This window comes from Elephas maximus, chromosome 2, assembly GCF_024166365.1.
Source record: "Elephas maximus indicus isolate mEleMax1 chromosome 2, mEleMax1 primary haplotype, whole genome shotgun sequence".
Classification (NCBI taxonomy): Eukaryota; Metazoa; Chordata; class Mammalia; order Proboscidea; family Elephantidae; genus Elephas; species Elephas maximus.
In genome coordinates, this window is record NC_064820.1 from 13588441 (window position 1) to 13606121 (window position 17681).

Sequence of the window (17681 nt, forward strand, 5' to 3'; positions counted from 1 at the left end):
GGAGGGGTTTACATTAAAATTCTAAGAATTTCTACATTGCTGGAATTTTATTACTAGAATGTATTCATTTTTATCTTTACAGTATTATTTAATCTGACTCTAGAATCTCTGATATGCTATGTTGGACAACCTGGTTGCACATTATTTGGGATGAGAAATATAATTGGGATCTAATTTTAAGTCTTAGGAACACTGTGATCTTGGATTTGATTTAAACAATAAGCTACTCTGGCCCATTCCAGAGGTCTTTGGTGTAAACTCCTGTCCACTAGGAGTTCCAGGTGGTCCTCCCAAATCCCCTGGAAGATGGGAGGAAGAGTATCCTGACAAACTCTCTTATCTTCTCCTTTGTAGCACAGTGGTTAAGAGCTCGGCTGCTAACCAAAAGGTTGGCAGTTTGAAACCACCTGCTGCTCTGTGGAAATTCTATGGGGCAGCTCTACTCTGTCCTATAGGGTTGCTATGAGTCGGAATAGACTCGATGGCAGTGGGTTTGGTTTGAGGAAATAAGCCACACCCCCGGCAAATAGGATAAGAGAGAAAAAAGGCTGGAGGTGTTAATAGGGGAATGCTTTCTCTCTGCTCCTGTATCTTCTTCTATAAAGGGTTTTCAGTTAACGATACTCTCAGACCGCTCTTGAATTAGCAAGCTCACTTGGTTAACAGGCCTAAAGTAATGCTATTAACTTAGCTTTTATCAGCAGCAGAAATAATATTTAGCGGTATTTATACTTTGTTTTATTTTTTGAATTGCTCAGAACTCATGTAGAGAGGTAGTTATTTATTAGAGACATATGGGAATAAAGAAGAGTGTGGAAGGAGTAACTCTCCAAGATGGGAACCCGATGGAGGTGGTTGGCTGGTAAATCTGACTGGAAGCCAGCACAGCCCTGGATATGCCCAGAGGGGAATCCGTGCCAATGAGTGGACTGACTCTTCCATCAGAGCCCCAGGAAAGAGCCATAGTCAGTGAAGGCAGGTGTATGGGATGCGGAAATGAGATGTAAGGCTAAAAATGGGTGATTGATTGAGTGGGATAGTTACTTACCCTTTCATTCTCCATTCCTACTTAGTTGGAGAGAAGAACCAGCAGCCAGAAATTACTGACCCCTATCCCCACGTCAGGCAAACAAACAAAACAAACTACTCAGAAGATTCTTCTACAAACAAATTGATTCCATTACAGGAGAACTAAAGAGCTAACTTGGATATATGAACCTTAGAGAAAAGCCTTCCTCATTAAGGTGTTTATAGGACTCCCCATTACAACAGCTCACTGCCACCTGCTCACACTGGATTAAAGCTTCACAGTTAACAAGCTTCACCCAGGGGCACGAAGCTCAGACAAATCCTATAACCCTTCAGTCTTACAAATGGGTAGAAAACTGAGGATCACCACACATTTAAATTAAACTGGCAAACTCACTGAGGAAGACCACCATAAGAAGAAACAGAAAAAAATGAAGCAGAGGAAAATAAAACAGATACAATTCAAAATAAAGAGAAAACAAACCCTATATCTAATAGCCTTAGAGAAATTCAAGAATATTTTACATTCACAAAACAAGAACAGAAGCTGTTAAAAAAAAAGCACAGCACAACACTGAATTCTTAAAATTAAAAATAAAAAGATGATTTCCCATGATGCCTTGCCAAACAAACAAATAAAACAACACTCATAATAAACAGGCTGGGGGAAAATACTGGCTATTAGAGAAATCTCTCAGAATGTATTACAAAAAGACAAAGGGTTCCAAACGATATAACAAAAGAAAAGAGATAGGAACAAATCAAGAGGTTCAAAATCTGACTAATAATAGTTCTAGATAGGGAGGGCAGAGAAAAGGGAGATATGAAAATTCTTTTTTAAATGATAAAAGACAATGTTCTAGGGCTGAAGAAGATCATGGCTCTAAATCGGAAGTGTCCAACACCAATAACAACAAGACATACTACCAGATATATTATCATAGAACTTCAAAGTATCAAGGAAAAAATTACAGAAAATATTCCTAAGGAAAAAGATTTTCTATCTAGAATTATTATCTAGCAAATTATCTACCAGGTGTGAGGACTGAATACTGACATTTTCAGAATTTCATCTCCCAAGCACACTTTCGTAGAAGTTTTAAGGAAGTTAACCAAAAGAGAGGAGGGTATGGGATATACGGGATAGAGGTTCCAACCCAGGAGGCCTGTAGCAGCTCTAAAGACTAGTCACCCAAAAGGCAGAGGATTTTGGGAGGAATATCTACGGGGAAAAACCAACCCAGTTGCCTTTGTGTTGATTCCAACTCACAGCGATTCCATGTGCTCCACAGGGTTCTCAATGGCTGACTGTCCAGAAGTAGGTTTGCTAGGTCTCTCTTCTGAGGCACCTGTGGGTACTTCGACCTGGGTGAATCAAAACTCTAACCTTTGATGTACCAGCCAAACATGTTAACTACTCACTGAGGGACTCAATGAGGGAAGAAGGGAGAATTAATTACAACTGCAATGATGAAAAAGGTTGATGCTGTGGCCATAGCAACAGATAAGAGTGTAAAAACGGAGGGTCCATTCACATGTGATGCTGGAAACATTTTTCTTTGACAGATATCGTCAATGGCAACCCAGGGAAAAAGAAGAGCAATTGTAAAGTACCACACGGGACTGCTCTTCCATCGTGACTCCAGGGTTCTTCTCTAGCTTTCAATTTTTAGAATCAAGCAACAGAAAAACCTCGGGAAGGTTGACTATGGCTACATAATCAAGTGCACATATTTTCAACCCTGACAATGTAAAAGTGAAAGTATGATGACAGTTGATGAAGGAGAAAGGAGAAGAAATAGTGGGACTAATATCTTACAAAATGGTTGGTCATGAGATAATGACTGTATTTGATGGGAGAAATGGAGGCTTATATTTGAGGTTACTGACTAAAGTGGCAGAGGAACTAAGGATAATGATCCCATCATTTTGGATTTCACAAATGTGAAAAATCCTCCTCCATCATAATGGGATGCCAGTGCCTGTGATGGTTAATTTTATGTATCAACTTGGCTAGGCTATTGTCTTAGTCATCTACTGCTGGTATAACAGAAATACCACAAGTGGATGGTTTTAACAAACAGAAGTTTATTCTCTCACAGTTTAGGAGGCTGGAAGTCAAAATTTAGGGTGCCAGTTCTAAGGGAAGGCTATCTCTCTCTGTCAGTTCTGGTGGAATGTCCATGTTATCAATCTTCCCCTGGTCTAGGAGCTTCTTTGCACAGGAACCTTGGGTCCAAAGGACACATACTCCTCTGGCGCTGCTTTCTTGGTGGATGAGTTCCCCCATGCCTCTCTGCTTGCTTCTCTCTTTTATGTCTCAAAAGAGATTTGCTTAAGACACAATCTCTTTTTGTAGATTGAGTCCTGCCTCATTAACCTAACTGCTGCTAATCCCACGTCATTAACATTATAAAGGTACGATTTACAACACATAGGAAAATTACATCAGATGACAGAATGGTGGACAATCACACAATACTGGGAATTATGAACTAGCCAAGCTGACACACATTTTTGGGGGAACACAATTCAATCCATAACAGCTACCGTGCCTAGTCATTTGGTTCAACACTTGTTGAGACTGTTATGAAGTAGTTACATGTGATTAAATCAGTTGGACTAAGTAAAGGTAATTACCCTCCATGATGTGAGTGGGCCTCATCCAACAATTTGAAGGTCTTAAGAGCAAAATGAAAATTTTCTCTAGGGTGTATTTTGCCTCCAGACTACAAACAGACATTTTTCCAGAACTCCTTCACTCTTCCCTTTGCCTGACCTATGGATTTGGGACACAAAACTGTAGGGATCTTCAGCCTGTCACCTGACCTACAGATTTTGGACTTGCCAGCCCCTCTCTCCATAGTTGCATAAGTCAACTCCTTACAATCACTCAAACGGTTAGCGCTCTCTTTCTCCATATATGTAAACACACACATATATGTCTCACTGGTTCTGTTTCTCTGGAGAACCCTGACTAAAACAGTGTGAATAGCCTAAGATAATTGATTTGGATAGAATAAAATAAGCATTAGCATTTAAAGGGATGAAACAACCACAGGCAAACTAAGAAAAGCAAAACTTAACACTGACCGCCTCAGAGGGAATGGTGGGGAGGACAGGCAAGCCATGGGACCATCGCTTTCATTATAAGCATTTGTATAGTGTTTCATTTTTTAACCATATATATTTATCACTTTGATAAAAAAATTAAAAGAAAACAATACATTTAGCTATCATCCTTGCCAATTCCAATCCCCCACAAGTAGTTGCTTTAAGAAGATGAATTAAGAAACCAGGCCACTGAGGTCCTATGTATTTTAGACAGAGCAGCACTATTAAACCCTCATGCTTCTACACGTATTTGGACTGCTTTATTTCCCTGAACGATAGATGTGTTTCCTAACATCTGGGAAAGAGTGAAGGATTTGGGTCCTTTGGAGATTAGGCATTTAATCAACTGGCCTAATGCTGATAGGTGCTTGGCTGCTAACCGAAAGGTCAGTGATTCAAACCCACCAGGTGCTTCACAGGAGAAAGATGGGCCAGTATATTTCTGTAAAGATTTGTTGTTGTTCTTAGGTGTCATCGAGTCAGGACCAGCCAATAGCGACCCTAAGTGAAACAGAATGAAACGCTGCCCAGTCCTGTGCCATGCTCACAATCATTGTCACGTTCAAGCCTATTGTTACAGCCACTGTGTCAACCCATCTTGTTGAGGGTCTTCCTTTTTCTTGCTGATTCTCTTCTGTACCAAGCATGATGTCCTTCTCCAGGGACTGGTCCCTCCTGATAACATGTCCAAAGTACATGAAACGAAGTCTTACTATCCTTGTTTCCAATGAGCATTCTGGCTGTACTTCTTCCAAGACAGATTTGTTCAATCTTCTGGCAGTTCATGGTATATTCAATGTTCTTCGTCAACACCGTAATTTGCAGGCATCAATTCTTCTTCAAGAATTTTCCTTATTCATTGTCCAGCTTTCACATGCATATGAAATGACTGAAAATACCATGGCTTGGGTCAGTCGCACCTTAGTCTTCAAAATGACATCTTCACTTTTCAAAACTTTAAAGAGGTCTTTTGCAGCAGATTTGCCCAATGCAATGCCTCTTTTGATTTCTTGACTGCTGTTTCCATGGTCATTGATTGTGGATCCAAGTAAACTGAAATCCTTGACAACTTCAATCTTTTCTCCGTTTATCATGTCCAGTTGTGAGGATTTTTGTTTTCTTTAGTTGAGATGTAACCCATATTAAAGGTTGTAAGATTTACAACTTTGGAAACCCTATAGGGCAGTTCTACTCTGTCCTATAGGGTCTCTAAGAGTTGGAATTGACTCAATGGAAATGGGTTTAGTTTTCTTGGTTTTTCAATAAAAATAAAGGTTTTCCATTATTAGCTCACTTTGGACATATCATCAGGAAAGACCAGTTGCTAGAAAAGGATATCATGTTTGGTAAAGTAGTAGTTGTTGTTGTTGTTAGTTGCTGTCTAGTCAATTCTGACTCATGGTGACCCCATGTGTGCAGAACAGAACTGCTCCATAAGGTCTTCTTGGCTGTGAGTTTTTGCAAGCAGATTGCCAGGCTTGTCTTCTGTGGTGCCACTGGGTAGTTTGGAAAGACCAGTCTTTCAGCTGGTAGGCAAGTGCTTAACCGTTTGTGGTATCCAGGGACTCCGTGGTAAAGCAGAGGGCCAATGAAAATGAGGGAAAACTTCAATGAGATGGATTGACACGTGTCTTGGTCATCTAGTGCTGCTATAACAGAGATACCACAAATGGATGGCTTTAACAAAGAGAAATCTATTTTCTCACAGTCTAGTAGATTACAAATCTAAATTCAGGGCATCAGCTCCAGGGGAAGGCTTTCTCTCTCTGTTGGCTCTGGAGGAAGGTCCTTGTCCTCAATCTTCCCCTGGCTGAGGAGCTTCTCAGGTGCAGGGACCCTGTGTCCAAAGGACGTACTCTGCTCCTGGTGCTGCTTTCTTGGTGATATAAGGTCTCCCACTCCTGCTTGCTTCCCTTTCCTTTTATCTCTTGAGAGATAAAAGGTGGTACAGGCCACACCCCAGGGAAACTCCCTTTACCTTAGATCAGAGAGATGACCTGAATAAGGGTGGTGTTATAATTCTACCCTAATCCTTTCAACATAAAATCACAATGACAAAATGGAGGACAACCACACAATACTGGGAATCATGGCCTAACCAAGTTGATACACACATTTTTTGGGGGACACAATTCAATCCATGACAACACAATAGCATTAACAATGGACTCAAACATACCAATGATCAAGAAGATGGCTCCGGACTGAGCAACATTTCCTTCTGTTTTATACGGGGCTGCCATAAGTTGAAGCTGACTTGACGGCAACTAACGACAATAACAATGCCAAAAAGTAAAATAGTTAAAATGAAGCCTGCCTCCTTAATTAAAAGGAAAGACGGTTTGGACCTGTGAAGCTAAGATGAAAGAATACACTCTACGCTTGCAAAAGTAGAACTCTCAAGGACACTTGCTTTAATGGAAATACAACTTATTTATTAAGTTCTATGGTTTCATAAAAATGGTTTTATTATGATTTTAAAACATCCTGAAATCTTTAGTTGGGCATTTCAAAATTTAGGTTGATTATCTCCATATTTAGGGAGAGAAAAAACATATTAGGCAAGCCCAAAAGACTTGCAGCATTTCTAATCAAAGTTTATTTGCTTAGGAGGATTTCAAGTAATGGTGAGCATATAATAGCTTCAACTGGCTTTAAATAAAATTCTGATCATCATCTCGTAGCAATTATTGCCTAGGAAGAAAATTATTTATTGAAAGGCCTGGCAGGCAATGGCTAAATATATTCTGCTGTGAATAGATAGTGCAGTGCAAACAGGCAGCTGCTGCTTTAAGCATGCGTGTTTATCGTGTTGAATGTCAGTGCATGTAAATACCTCGATTTTAACATTTTATTATTGTTCAAATGGTTTGCCAAGCAATATTCAATAAATAATTTAAATCTTTTGCAGGATCATTTCTTTTTGTGTTCTATTATTTATAACTCGGTGCTCTCGACACTGTCGGTCCTGCTGGATAGAAAGACTAGGTCTAATCTAAAATCGGGTAGATTTTTAAAAAAATCACGCTTCGCCTTTTAAAACATCTGTGAAATGCTTCTCTTGAATATTTGTTTACAAAACATCTTAGTGTGGAAACACCTACAGGATGTTATCCCCCCCATCCTTTCATATTGTTTCTCAGCACACTCATTTATTCTCATGCATTTGCTAACAGGCAGGAAAGAGAAATCAAGAAAAAATGCTTGTGCGCTGCTGGGGCTCCCTGTGGTGTATGAGGTGGCTTCTTGCTGAACTCTGTATTGTGTTCTCTGGAGAATCACAATGGAAGTCATTGCAATTAAGTCACTGTTTCATTTAATCCATGTATAAATATCTAAACTAATTCCAAAAAAAAAAAAAGGATTCGAGACAAATACAAGTGGAGACACACTTCTCACTCATACACGCTCATCATCTGCTCCAGCGTCCAGTGCTCCAAGTCCTTGCTGCTTATGTAGTTAAGTTTCTAAAATGGAGACACACTTATCAGAGACATCACTCTAATTATTTAACAGCCAGTAAGGGCTTTTTTTAAGGGCCAGGCAGTGATTTGTTCCATTAGGCATGGAGTTGCCATAAGTCGGAGGCCCACTCAATGGTAGCCAACCATTCAGAACCAGGGCTCTGACTCACTGCAATGGATGCTGGCTTAGCATCAAAGTGGCTGTGCTCATGGAGATCAGCTGAATGTCAAACCTGTCCATGAAGATGTCCCAGGCTTAGTATAGCACCTGACATCCTGTAGAAATTCAAAGGGATTTGCTGAACATATGAGTAAAGAATGGAGCAAGTGCCTGAATTCACACAGAATGGCTTATTGTACTAGAAAGTTCATCAGACTTGAGCCTACAGGAGTCTTGGAGAAGGAGTGGAAAGAGAATAATAGAAGAGATGAATGGATTACCTTGAGGTTAAACTGGAGCCCTGGTGGTACAGTGGTTAAGAACTTGGCTGCTATCCAAAAGGCAGGCAGTTGAAATCAACCAGCCGCTCCTTGGAAACCCTATGGGGCAGTTCTACTCTGTCCTATGGAGTTCCTATGAGTCAGAGTTGACTCAACGGCAATGGGTTTGCTTTGATTTTGAGGTTAAACCAGATTACCTGCGCTAAAAACCAGATACCCAAACTGCCAGAGCTGACAGGACCCAAGCTTTCACAGCTCACTTGCTGGACAACCATGGACAGTGCTGAAGATTAAAAATAACTAATGTTCTTTGAAGTGTATGTATTTTGGCATATTTTATTTTTGCTTCAGTTTTTAGCAGGGCCACCTTTGGTTAGATGTGTACCATCGATGCTGTGTTAAAACAGTACCATCACAGTCCTTCAGGTTTCCCGGCATCCACACTTTTCTACCAGTATGGATATTTAGGATGAGAAGCAGCTCTGTTCGCAGCAGCAACTTCTTACTTGCTGGAATGTTCTCTTAGATGTCCGCTGCCGATTTCCTTTTCTAGAGTGGTAGCTTGATCGAGGTGCTTATTGTTTTTCAAGAGTACCCAGATGGCAACTCCAGAAACCATGAACTTCACCCTGGCAAAATTTTCTGGCGACACACTTTTTTTGAAAAAGGTGAAACTCATGCCAGAAGTTCAGCCAACCTCAACAAGGTCCCACCTCTAAGAAGGTAGAAAACATCTTTTAAAACTACAACCCCAGTAACTCTTGGTCAATTCTCCTTTCTTGGTACACATACTGTGGCTCTGATGGTTTGGAAGGCATTTGTGGCAGAAGGCAGCACTTCTTCTAGAAGGGGAGGTGGAGAGAGCGTCAGCCACCAGCCCATGTGCATAAAGAAACTTCAGGTCATGACATGACCATGGGTACAAAGACTGCCTCTTCTCAAAAGGAGCAGAAGCAGAGGTAAGCTCCTGCCTGTATATCAAGTACTAACATCTTTCCTACAGCCAACATGCTACCATGAAAATCTTGGCATTATGAAGAAGTTATCTGCCTTTGATGTGTCCAAAAGTGGCTCCCATAAAAATCCATGACATTGCCCAGGTGTACACAGATGACGCTCGGGTTTATCTAACGGATGACACCCAGGATCTGTCTGAACCATACTCAAGGTAACAGAGTAGCTGACAGTTCCTTTATAGTTACTTCACATATGAGACACAGTGTGGGCCACGCTGCAGTGGCAGACGTCACAGAACAGGGGCGATGCTTCCATTTCCTTTCCATCTTAAAGCCATCAATCAATCATCTCAACCTTCTGCATGTGGCTGAGTTGTCTTGGCCATGAGATAAGTCATCAAACAGGAGGCTTCCACACAACGGTTTTGCATTGGAGAGGATTTAAATTTTGGTAAAATCCAAGTCTTTTGAATCATGACAAAGATGCATAAGACAAACAGAAGATAACTCCTTCAGTTCTGTTGACACCATATATCCACTGGCAAGATCTTAACACACAAGAAGCACCATAGATTTTTGTTTTTTTTCCATGACATTCAGTCAGTCTTTTATTTTGGGCATTTCCAACCTAAACCCATGGACCCACAGAGATGAGGACAGATGGATAATGGCAGGGTATGTTTCATTTATTTAACTCACTCAAAGTATCCCAGGCATCATGTGGGGATAATAACAGTTTTACCTTACCTGACCCATGTCAACCCACATTTGTTTAATGTAAAACACTACTTTAGTAGCATTGTAACCCTTTCTTGCTGTTATGTTGTTAGGTGTCATCGAGTTGGTTTTGACCCCTAGCAACCCTCTGTACAACAGAAGGAAACACTGCTCAGTCCTGTGCCATTCTCATGATCGTTGTTATGCTTGTGCCCATTGTTGTAACACACAACAATAACAATTGTAACTCACAAAGACAATTCTCCAGCTTACAGAAAGAATATAAGAAAAAAGGAGAGGTCTGATTCTAATTGAACTAAGAATGTGAACGAGCTGTGACAACCATCCTGTCGAGTTGATTGTGACTCACGGGGACTCCGAGGATCCATAGGGTTTCCAAGGCTGTACATCTTTACAGAAGCAGACTACTACACCTTTCTCCCATAGAACAGCTGGGGGGCTCAAACCACTGACCTCTCGGTTAGCAGCTGAGCACTTAACCACTGCACCACCAGGGCTCTTGACAATAATCTTAAAGGTATAAATTTGAGATATGTTAAAGCTGGGAGCCTTGGCTCAGGAAAGAACAAACACTTATGACTCTCTGGCTTAAGTAGTATATTGTCTTAATAAACAAATCCACATATTGATCACCAGCATGGCTACAAGGAAATTTTAAGTTGAGATAAGGTGAGTAGAATCATGGATATTTAAAAAAAAGATCCTTGTTTGAGAGTCAACTTTGTAACCCACTTGGCAAATACCTGCTCAAATACTTGGATGAACCCCAAAACACTTAACACCTAGAATGGCAATAAGCATAATGAAAAAAGGGTAAACATTATAGTAATTTGAAACGTTATTTTGCAATCACTTATATCACTGGCACTCCAATAAGTGAGACTGCACATTTCAAAAGAAAAGGTTGGCAGCTAACAGCTACCAAGCACTCACACATACTCCAGTGAAGGCAGGTGCTAAGTGCTTGACACACTCACATTTATCAAATCCTCACAGCTCTATGAGGTGGGTATTATTACCTCCATCTACAGAACTCAAAAGTTCTATGGTCACAGAAAGGCTTTCTTTCCCGTTCAGCTTCGTAAACTTCTTCAACATTGAATAATGTAACTTTCTGACATTTAATAGGCATAAATATTTTATTCAAGAGATTAACTGTAATTACCTTAAGCTCTCTGCTGTGAGCCACACTATAACCAGAATTTATACCTTATTACCAATACCTCTAGTCTGCACGAGTCAGAATCAACTCGACGACAACTAACAACAACAAATACCTCGCACACCTCGTCCTTATATCAATACATGTGCTTTACATTCGATACCATTTTATTCACTTGTTTATTCATTTGTAAACACATAATGAGGCCCACTGCGATGTTAGCACTCTGAAAGGTCATGAGCCTAATACTCAGCACATCTGCTACCATGCTGGATAATGACACACTGATCTTGAGAGTCAACCACGATGTTAACAATGGTCTCTAACCTGTGACCAGCTCCCGGATCTCCAGGTCTGTGGTCTTGCGCAGCAGCCTCACCAGCGCTGGGATGCCACCGCAGTTTTTCAGGGCAATTTTATTATCGTCATTGGCCTTCCCATACACCAAGTTCCTCAGAGCTCCACAGGCACTACGGTGGACTTCCGTCATCCGGTGATCCAGCAGGTCCACCAGGAGCTGTATGCCTCCTTGTCGCCTTATCTGAAAGAGCAAAGACACCACTTTTGCTTTAGAGAAAAGGAATGAACAAATCAGCCTTAGAAGAAACACAAGCAGAATGCTCCTTAGAAGCAAGGAAGGCAAGCCTTTGGTTCACCTACTTTGGACACATCTTCAAGAAAGACCAATCACTAGCAAAAGGATATATTTGGTAAAGTAGAGTGTTGGTGGAAATGAGGGGAAACCCTCAATGAGATAGACTGACCCAAGAGCCACAACAATGGACTCAAGCATTCCAGTGATCACGAAGAGGGTGCAGGACCGGCAACATGTTGGTCTGTGATACATAAGGTTGTCATGAATCAAAGTGGACTTGACAGCAACTAACAACAACAATAAATAACATCTAAACCAAAACGTATTTTTCTTATATTTGCTACAATTAATTGCACTGAGTTGAATTAAGGGACAGAAAGGAAAAAAAAAAATGTTATCTTTAGCTTTCATTGCCTTTACTTTGCTTTAATATCCTACCAATAAAAATTCAAATGCATTTTCTTTTAAGCTATGGAATTTTGGAAAGGTGATTTTAACTTTTTGATGGGTGTCTTGGACATTTCTCTCCATAAAAATATGCCACCCACCTGTGGCATGAACCAGATGGAGGAGCAAAAGGCATCAGAGTCTTTCTCATTCCTTAGATTTATTAAATTTAACCAGTGTCTTAAAGGTCTGCAGGACTGATGTACAAAATGTGAAAATTATGCTTAATAGGGTAATACTTCAAACATTTCAAAGGAACTAGAAGCTAAATGAGAAACCAGAAGAACTGATACAAGGATATTCGTCCGAGAAGATATGGGAAAATAAGAAAGTCACTTGCAATGAGAGTCAAAATATTAAGACTAAGACATGCTATATGCTTATTTGATAACAAAAAATACGTTAAATTTTAGTGTTTTTTTAGACAGTATTTTTATCATAAGTGAGTGAAAACCAAATGGCAGTATGCTTCCAGGTGCATGTCTTTCCTACTGTCCCTTGAATTTTAGATCAATTTTAAAACTTAAGTTGGAAACAAAAAAATAAAGTGGCTAGTTAACATGGAGTAATTCAACAAGTTTTTAACAGCATAGCTGCTTTTGAATAGTTCTGTGTTTTATATGAAAATGGAAACCCTGGTGGCATAGTGGTTAAGTGCTATGGCTGCTAACCAAAAGGTCGGCAGTTCGAATCTGCCAGGCACTCCTTGGAAACTCTACGGGGCAGTTCTACTCTGTCCTATAGGGTCGCTATGAGTTGGAATCGACTCGATGGCAGTGGGTTTGGTTTGGTTTTTTTTTTAGGATGACTAGAATAAAAAAGTCAGATGATAACAAGTGTTGGCGAGGACAGAGGGCAATCAGAACCTTCACACACTGCTGACAGGAAGGTAAAATGGTGGTGCTGTTGCTTTAGACAACAGTCTGGCATTCCTCAATCGGCTAAACATAAAGTTACCATGTTTTTGTTGGTATTGCTAGTTGCTGTTGATTCACTCATGGCGGCCCCACGTGTGCAGAGTAGAACTGCTCCAGGAGGTTTTCAAGGCTGTGACCTTTTAGAAGCAGATCACCAGGCCTGTCTTCGGAAGCGTCTCCAGGTGGTTTTGAAATGCCAATCTTTCGACTAGTAGTCAAGTGTTTAACCGTTTACACCATGCAGCGACTCAGGCCCTATACGACACAGCAGAACTGCCCCATTAGGTTTCCAAGGAATGCCTACTGGATTTGAATTGCTGACCACTTGGTTAGCAGCCGTAGCTCTTAACCACTACACCACCAGGGTTTCCAGAGACCTTAGAGTTACCATATAACTCAGAAATTCCACTCCTAGGTATATGTCTATGAAAAAATGAAAATATATGTCTACACCTTTTGGTTAGCAGCCGAGCTCTTAACCACTGAACCACGAGGGCTCCAACATGAAAGAATCTTGAAAACAATACCCTAAGTGAAAAAAGTCAAATACAAAAGACCACATATTGTATGATTCCAACCATAAACAATATCCAGAAGAGTTCAATCCTTAGAATTATAAAGTAAATTAGTGGCTGCTTAGGGTTTTTTTTTTTTTTTTTTTTTTTAGGGTTAGGGAGGATGGGAGCTAGGGAGGTTAATGGACAAAGGGTATGGAATTTCCTTCTGAAGTGATGAAAACTGTTCTAAATTTGACTGTGGTGAGGTTGCACCTACCTGCAAAAATACCAAAACCACTTAATTGTAACTTTAAACGGAAAAAGTGTATGGTATGTGAACTATATCTCAATAAAGCTGTTAAAAAAAAGTAACAGTCTGAAGCAAAGCTACTTTCCAATCCAGCATTCTTGTTTTATGTTAACCTGTTATAGAATTCTTCCATAGAAAGTAACACCTTGTAACTTGCTTATTTCTCATGTTTTTTGTTATGTCTTTTTCTTCTAGGGTATATATTCTGGGAGGGCAATCTCCGTGCTTTTTTCACAGATACATGCCTATCCCAAGTGCCTATAGCAATGCCTGGAACACAGAACTATTTGTTGAATGAATATATTTGCTGAATATATATTTGTTGGCTGAATGGGGGAGGATAATTCATAACCCGCCATAGTTAATATTTCTCAGATCAGCTAAAACAGTGCTTTTCAAAACTGAGTAACATCCCTCTTGAATGAAAAAAAGAATCCTTTTGTAAATGGAGAGAATGTACCCAGGGGCTAGGACAGCTCTTCCTGCATCAACTTACACACATAATGAGTCATTCACACTTGGTGGATACCTAGACGATTCGGAATATGCTTATAGGAATTAGTTTCCACTATCAACAAAATGTAAGCCTAAGAAGTTGAAATCCTCACAGAACTCATGGACGCTCCTTCCCTAACTTGCAGAACATGAATGTGTATATCCATGTTGCACCTCCTGTGAGAATGGGACCAGGACAGGAAGGGGAGGAGGACTCAGAGGAGGGACAGGGCTTGTAAGCAGGGCATTAGCTTTCTGTAAAGGAACTCTGGTGGCGCAGTGATTAAGTGCTTAGCTGCTAACTGAAAGGTCGGTGGATTCGCACCAGCAGCTTAGCAGGAGAAAGAGGTGGCAGCCTGCTTCGGTAAAGATTACAACCTTGGGAACACTATGGGGCAGTTCTACTCTGTCTTATTGGGTTGCGATGAGTCAGAATCAACTTGAAGGCAATGGTTTTCTTTTTTTTTTTGGTTTTAGCTTCCTATGGTGCCTGCACAGCCAGTGAGCAGTTAGGGTACCTGTAGAGGGAGGTGGCTAAAGGGATTATTGGGTCAATTAAAAAAGGATCAGAAAACAGTTTTGTCCAATTTACAGTTTCACCTAGGGCCTGCCTGGAAATCACCCAAGAGAGATGAAGTTTGTGTCTTGTACATAGAAATCTGAATTATAACAACATCCACTTCATTATAACACTTCAGAAGGGATATTCCATTCATATGAAAAGATTAAGACATGAATGTCATTTCTTCTTTGCCTGTGTATTTGCTTTAAAATTCTCGGGGTTTAGTTTTCTGAATAATGATGAAGCCATTAAAAAAGATAATAAATCCATCCTTACAGTGAACCTGTCAGTTATATACTTAAAAGTGGATGGTACAGGAAATCTATCTGTCCACCTATGCACTTATCTACCTACCTGCCTACCTATCCATCTGGTCTGTTCTATCCATAGGTATATATTCTAGCTATACGTATAATTTAATTAATATTTCTAATTCATGATAATATAGATAATATATTCCATTCATATGTAATGAACTAAGCTATTAAAATATTATTCCAAAACATTCAAAGGGAAAATAAAATGACCGCAAAATGACCTCATAAATGTATAAAGAGAACACAAGTTTTACATTGTGAGCCTAATTAATGTGATACGCCCAAATTTATAATTAGATCTTAGGTTCTATTTTAATCTATTTAGAGAAACACAAACATAACAACAAATCCTTTTGCTGTTGTTCTGAGTCACCAGATCACCTATATTAAAATCTTTTGGGTTCCTGGGGCTGAATTCTATCTAGTAATGTGAGACTCCTTCTTCAGTGTTCTAACCAAACACCTGTCAGAGTTGAGTTTTAAACATTCATATATATGAACTGTGATGATCCGGTCCTTGGCTCCCCCCGCTTCTTCTGTTGCCCCTCAGCAGGACTAGACCAGAAGATGTGAAATAGACTTTCACTTCTCTTATGCAGAGCCTTTATTGCATTGCAGGAGTCCCTGGGAGGTACAAACAGTTAACATGCTCAGACGCTAACCAAAAGGTTGGACGTTCGAATCCACCCAGAGGCAGCTTGTAAGCGGGGTGTTAGCTTACAAGAAAGGCCTAGTGATAAAGTTCCAAAAAAATCAGCCACTGAAGACCCTACGGAGCGCAGCTCTACCCTGACACACAGGAGACTGCCATGACTTGGGATCGACTTGACAGAAACCGGTTTTATTTCATTGCAGGACTTCTGGGTGGCTGTGGCATGAGTCTGAACACTATCCTCTACATGTCCCCTCTGCCTTGCTTTTCTCCCAAATCCTGCTTGCTCTCCAGCCCCTCTAGTGTCTTCTCGTATCCAACCTTAAATCAATCTAAGCCTCCAAACCAGCATTTCTTAAGCATATGTAAAGTAAACCTTCTATCTGAAAAAATAACAGGGGAAACTATCTTCTTTGAAATGGTGCCTTTTCCTCCTCTCCCTCTAAATGAGAGAGATCCATTGCCTACTTCTCCTCCCCACTGATCCCTCTGTGTCCAACAGGCAGAACCCTCGTTTTGGTCCCCACACTGTCATTTCTGATGTGTTTAGCCTCTCACCTTACTCCCCTGCTCATCATCGTGCGGAATGACCCCAAACTCCAATCTTGCCACTTGTTCTTTTCCTTCTAAGACTGCCTGTGTGATTCAGGTTATATATGGCAATACAAATGATTTGAAAACAAAACAAAACAAAAAAAAACAATCAATGTTACCTTCTAAACATTATGCTAAGTGAAATGAGCCAGACACAAAAAGACAAAAATTGTGCTATTCTACCTACATGAAACATTTAGAACAGGCAACTGCATTACAACAGAAAGTGGATTGGTGGTTACTAACAGTTGGGAGAGGGAAAACGGGATGTTTAATGTGTTAATTGTTTGACGGGTACAGAGTTTCTGTTTGGGGTGTTGCAAATAGTTTAGAAAGGAATAGTGGTGATGTATAAAAACAAAAGCAAAAATCCATGTTGACATACATATAGGAAAAGGGATAGCTGGGATTAAACCTAGAATAAATAAATTTCGTACCTGCTATTTTTCTGAATCTGACAGAATCTGAATAGACAGTCTTAAATTGGTTATCACATGATTCCTAAGATGATCCATGTTAGTCAATGGTCCTATGTCAATGGCTCATCTTTATTTTCTGCCTGGGTATGAACTTCAGAGATCTAGACGGAGAGACGGTCTATAAGGTGTAATAAGATGGAGGCGGATAAAGCCCATCCACACCCAAGAGAAACCAAAGAAGATTTAATCAACCAAGTCGAGTAAAACCATGGCCTACTGCCTACCTGCCAGGTGCATTGCAGAGGAGGCACTGTTAACCCGAGTATAGACAATCTTGAGAAGCAGGCTGGGTGGACGTGCACAGAATTAGTGAGGGTCGCCCACTTTGCACTGGGGGATGGGGGGATGAAAACTGCTCTCCCCACTCTCCACATCATCCACTACTTTGAACTAATTTCCAAAGTCAAACTGCAGGACTGAAAGTATCTAAAAATCATCGAAAAGTAAGATGCAATGGGTGTTCCCTTGCCCTTTCCTTGCAAGGCAGAATGTGTATAAGTCTTTTAAATCAGAAAACAAGCGGGTGGGCAAGTAACACAACAGAAGGAAAACGCAAGTGATGCAGTATCACCCACTGCAAAGCACGGGGCCTCAACATTTCATGGATTTGTTGCTCTTAATATAACCTGCGTTTGCTGAAAATAAAAAAAATATTTGCCAATGAATTAGCTATTATCATTAATATCAACATCAATAAATAATTTATAACATACGCAATTATAATAATGTTTATATGTTCAGGAGAGTCTTCATAAAGTTATAATAATGATGATGTATATATAGTGGGTTAAAAAATGATTTTTACAGCTTATAACATGATTCCTCTTGGGAGGTACCTGTCTCCATTTAGAAAATACCATGAAAAGTTGCTTTGAGGATAGTGACGCCCTGAGGGCATGGGCTGCTAACTGT

The 17681-nt window shown here is 40.2% G+C and overlaps 1 protein-coding gene across 2 annotated transcripts in view; it reads right to left on the reverse strand.

Moving 5' to 3' along the window:
- Positions 1 to 17681, reverse strand: part of CTNND2 (catenin delta 2) — a 1201869-nt gene that overhangs the window by 297311 nt on the left and 886877 nt on the right. For both annotated transcript variants that reach the window (XM_049861022.1, XM_049861014.1), the window contains exon 11: positions 11232 to 11445. In XM_049861022.1, the coding sequence (XP_049716979.1) occupies positions 11232 to 11445 (214 nt within the window). The remainder of the gene's footprint in view (positions 1 to 11231; positions 11446 to 17681) is intronic.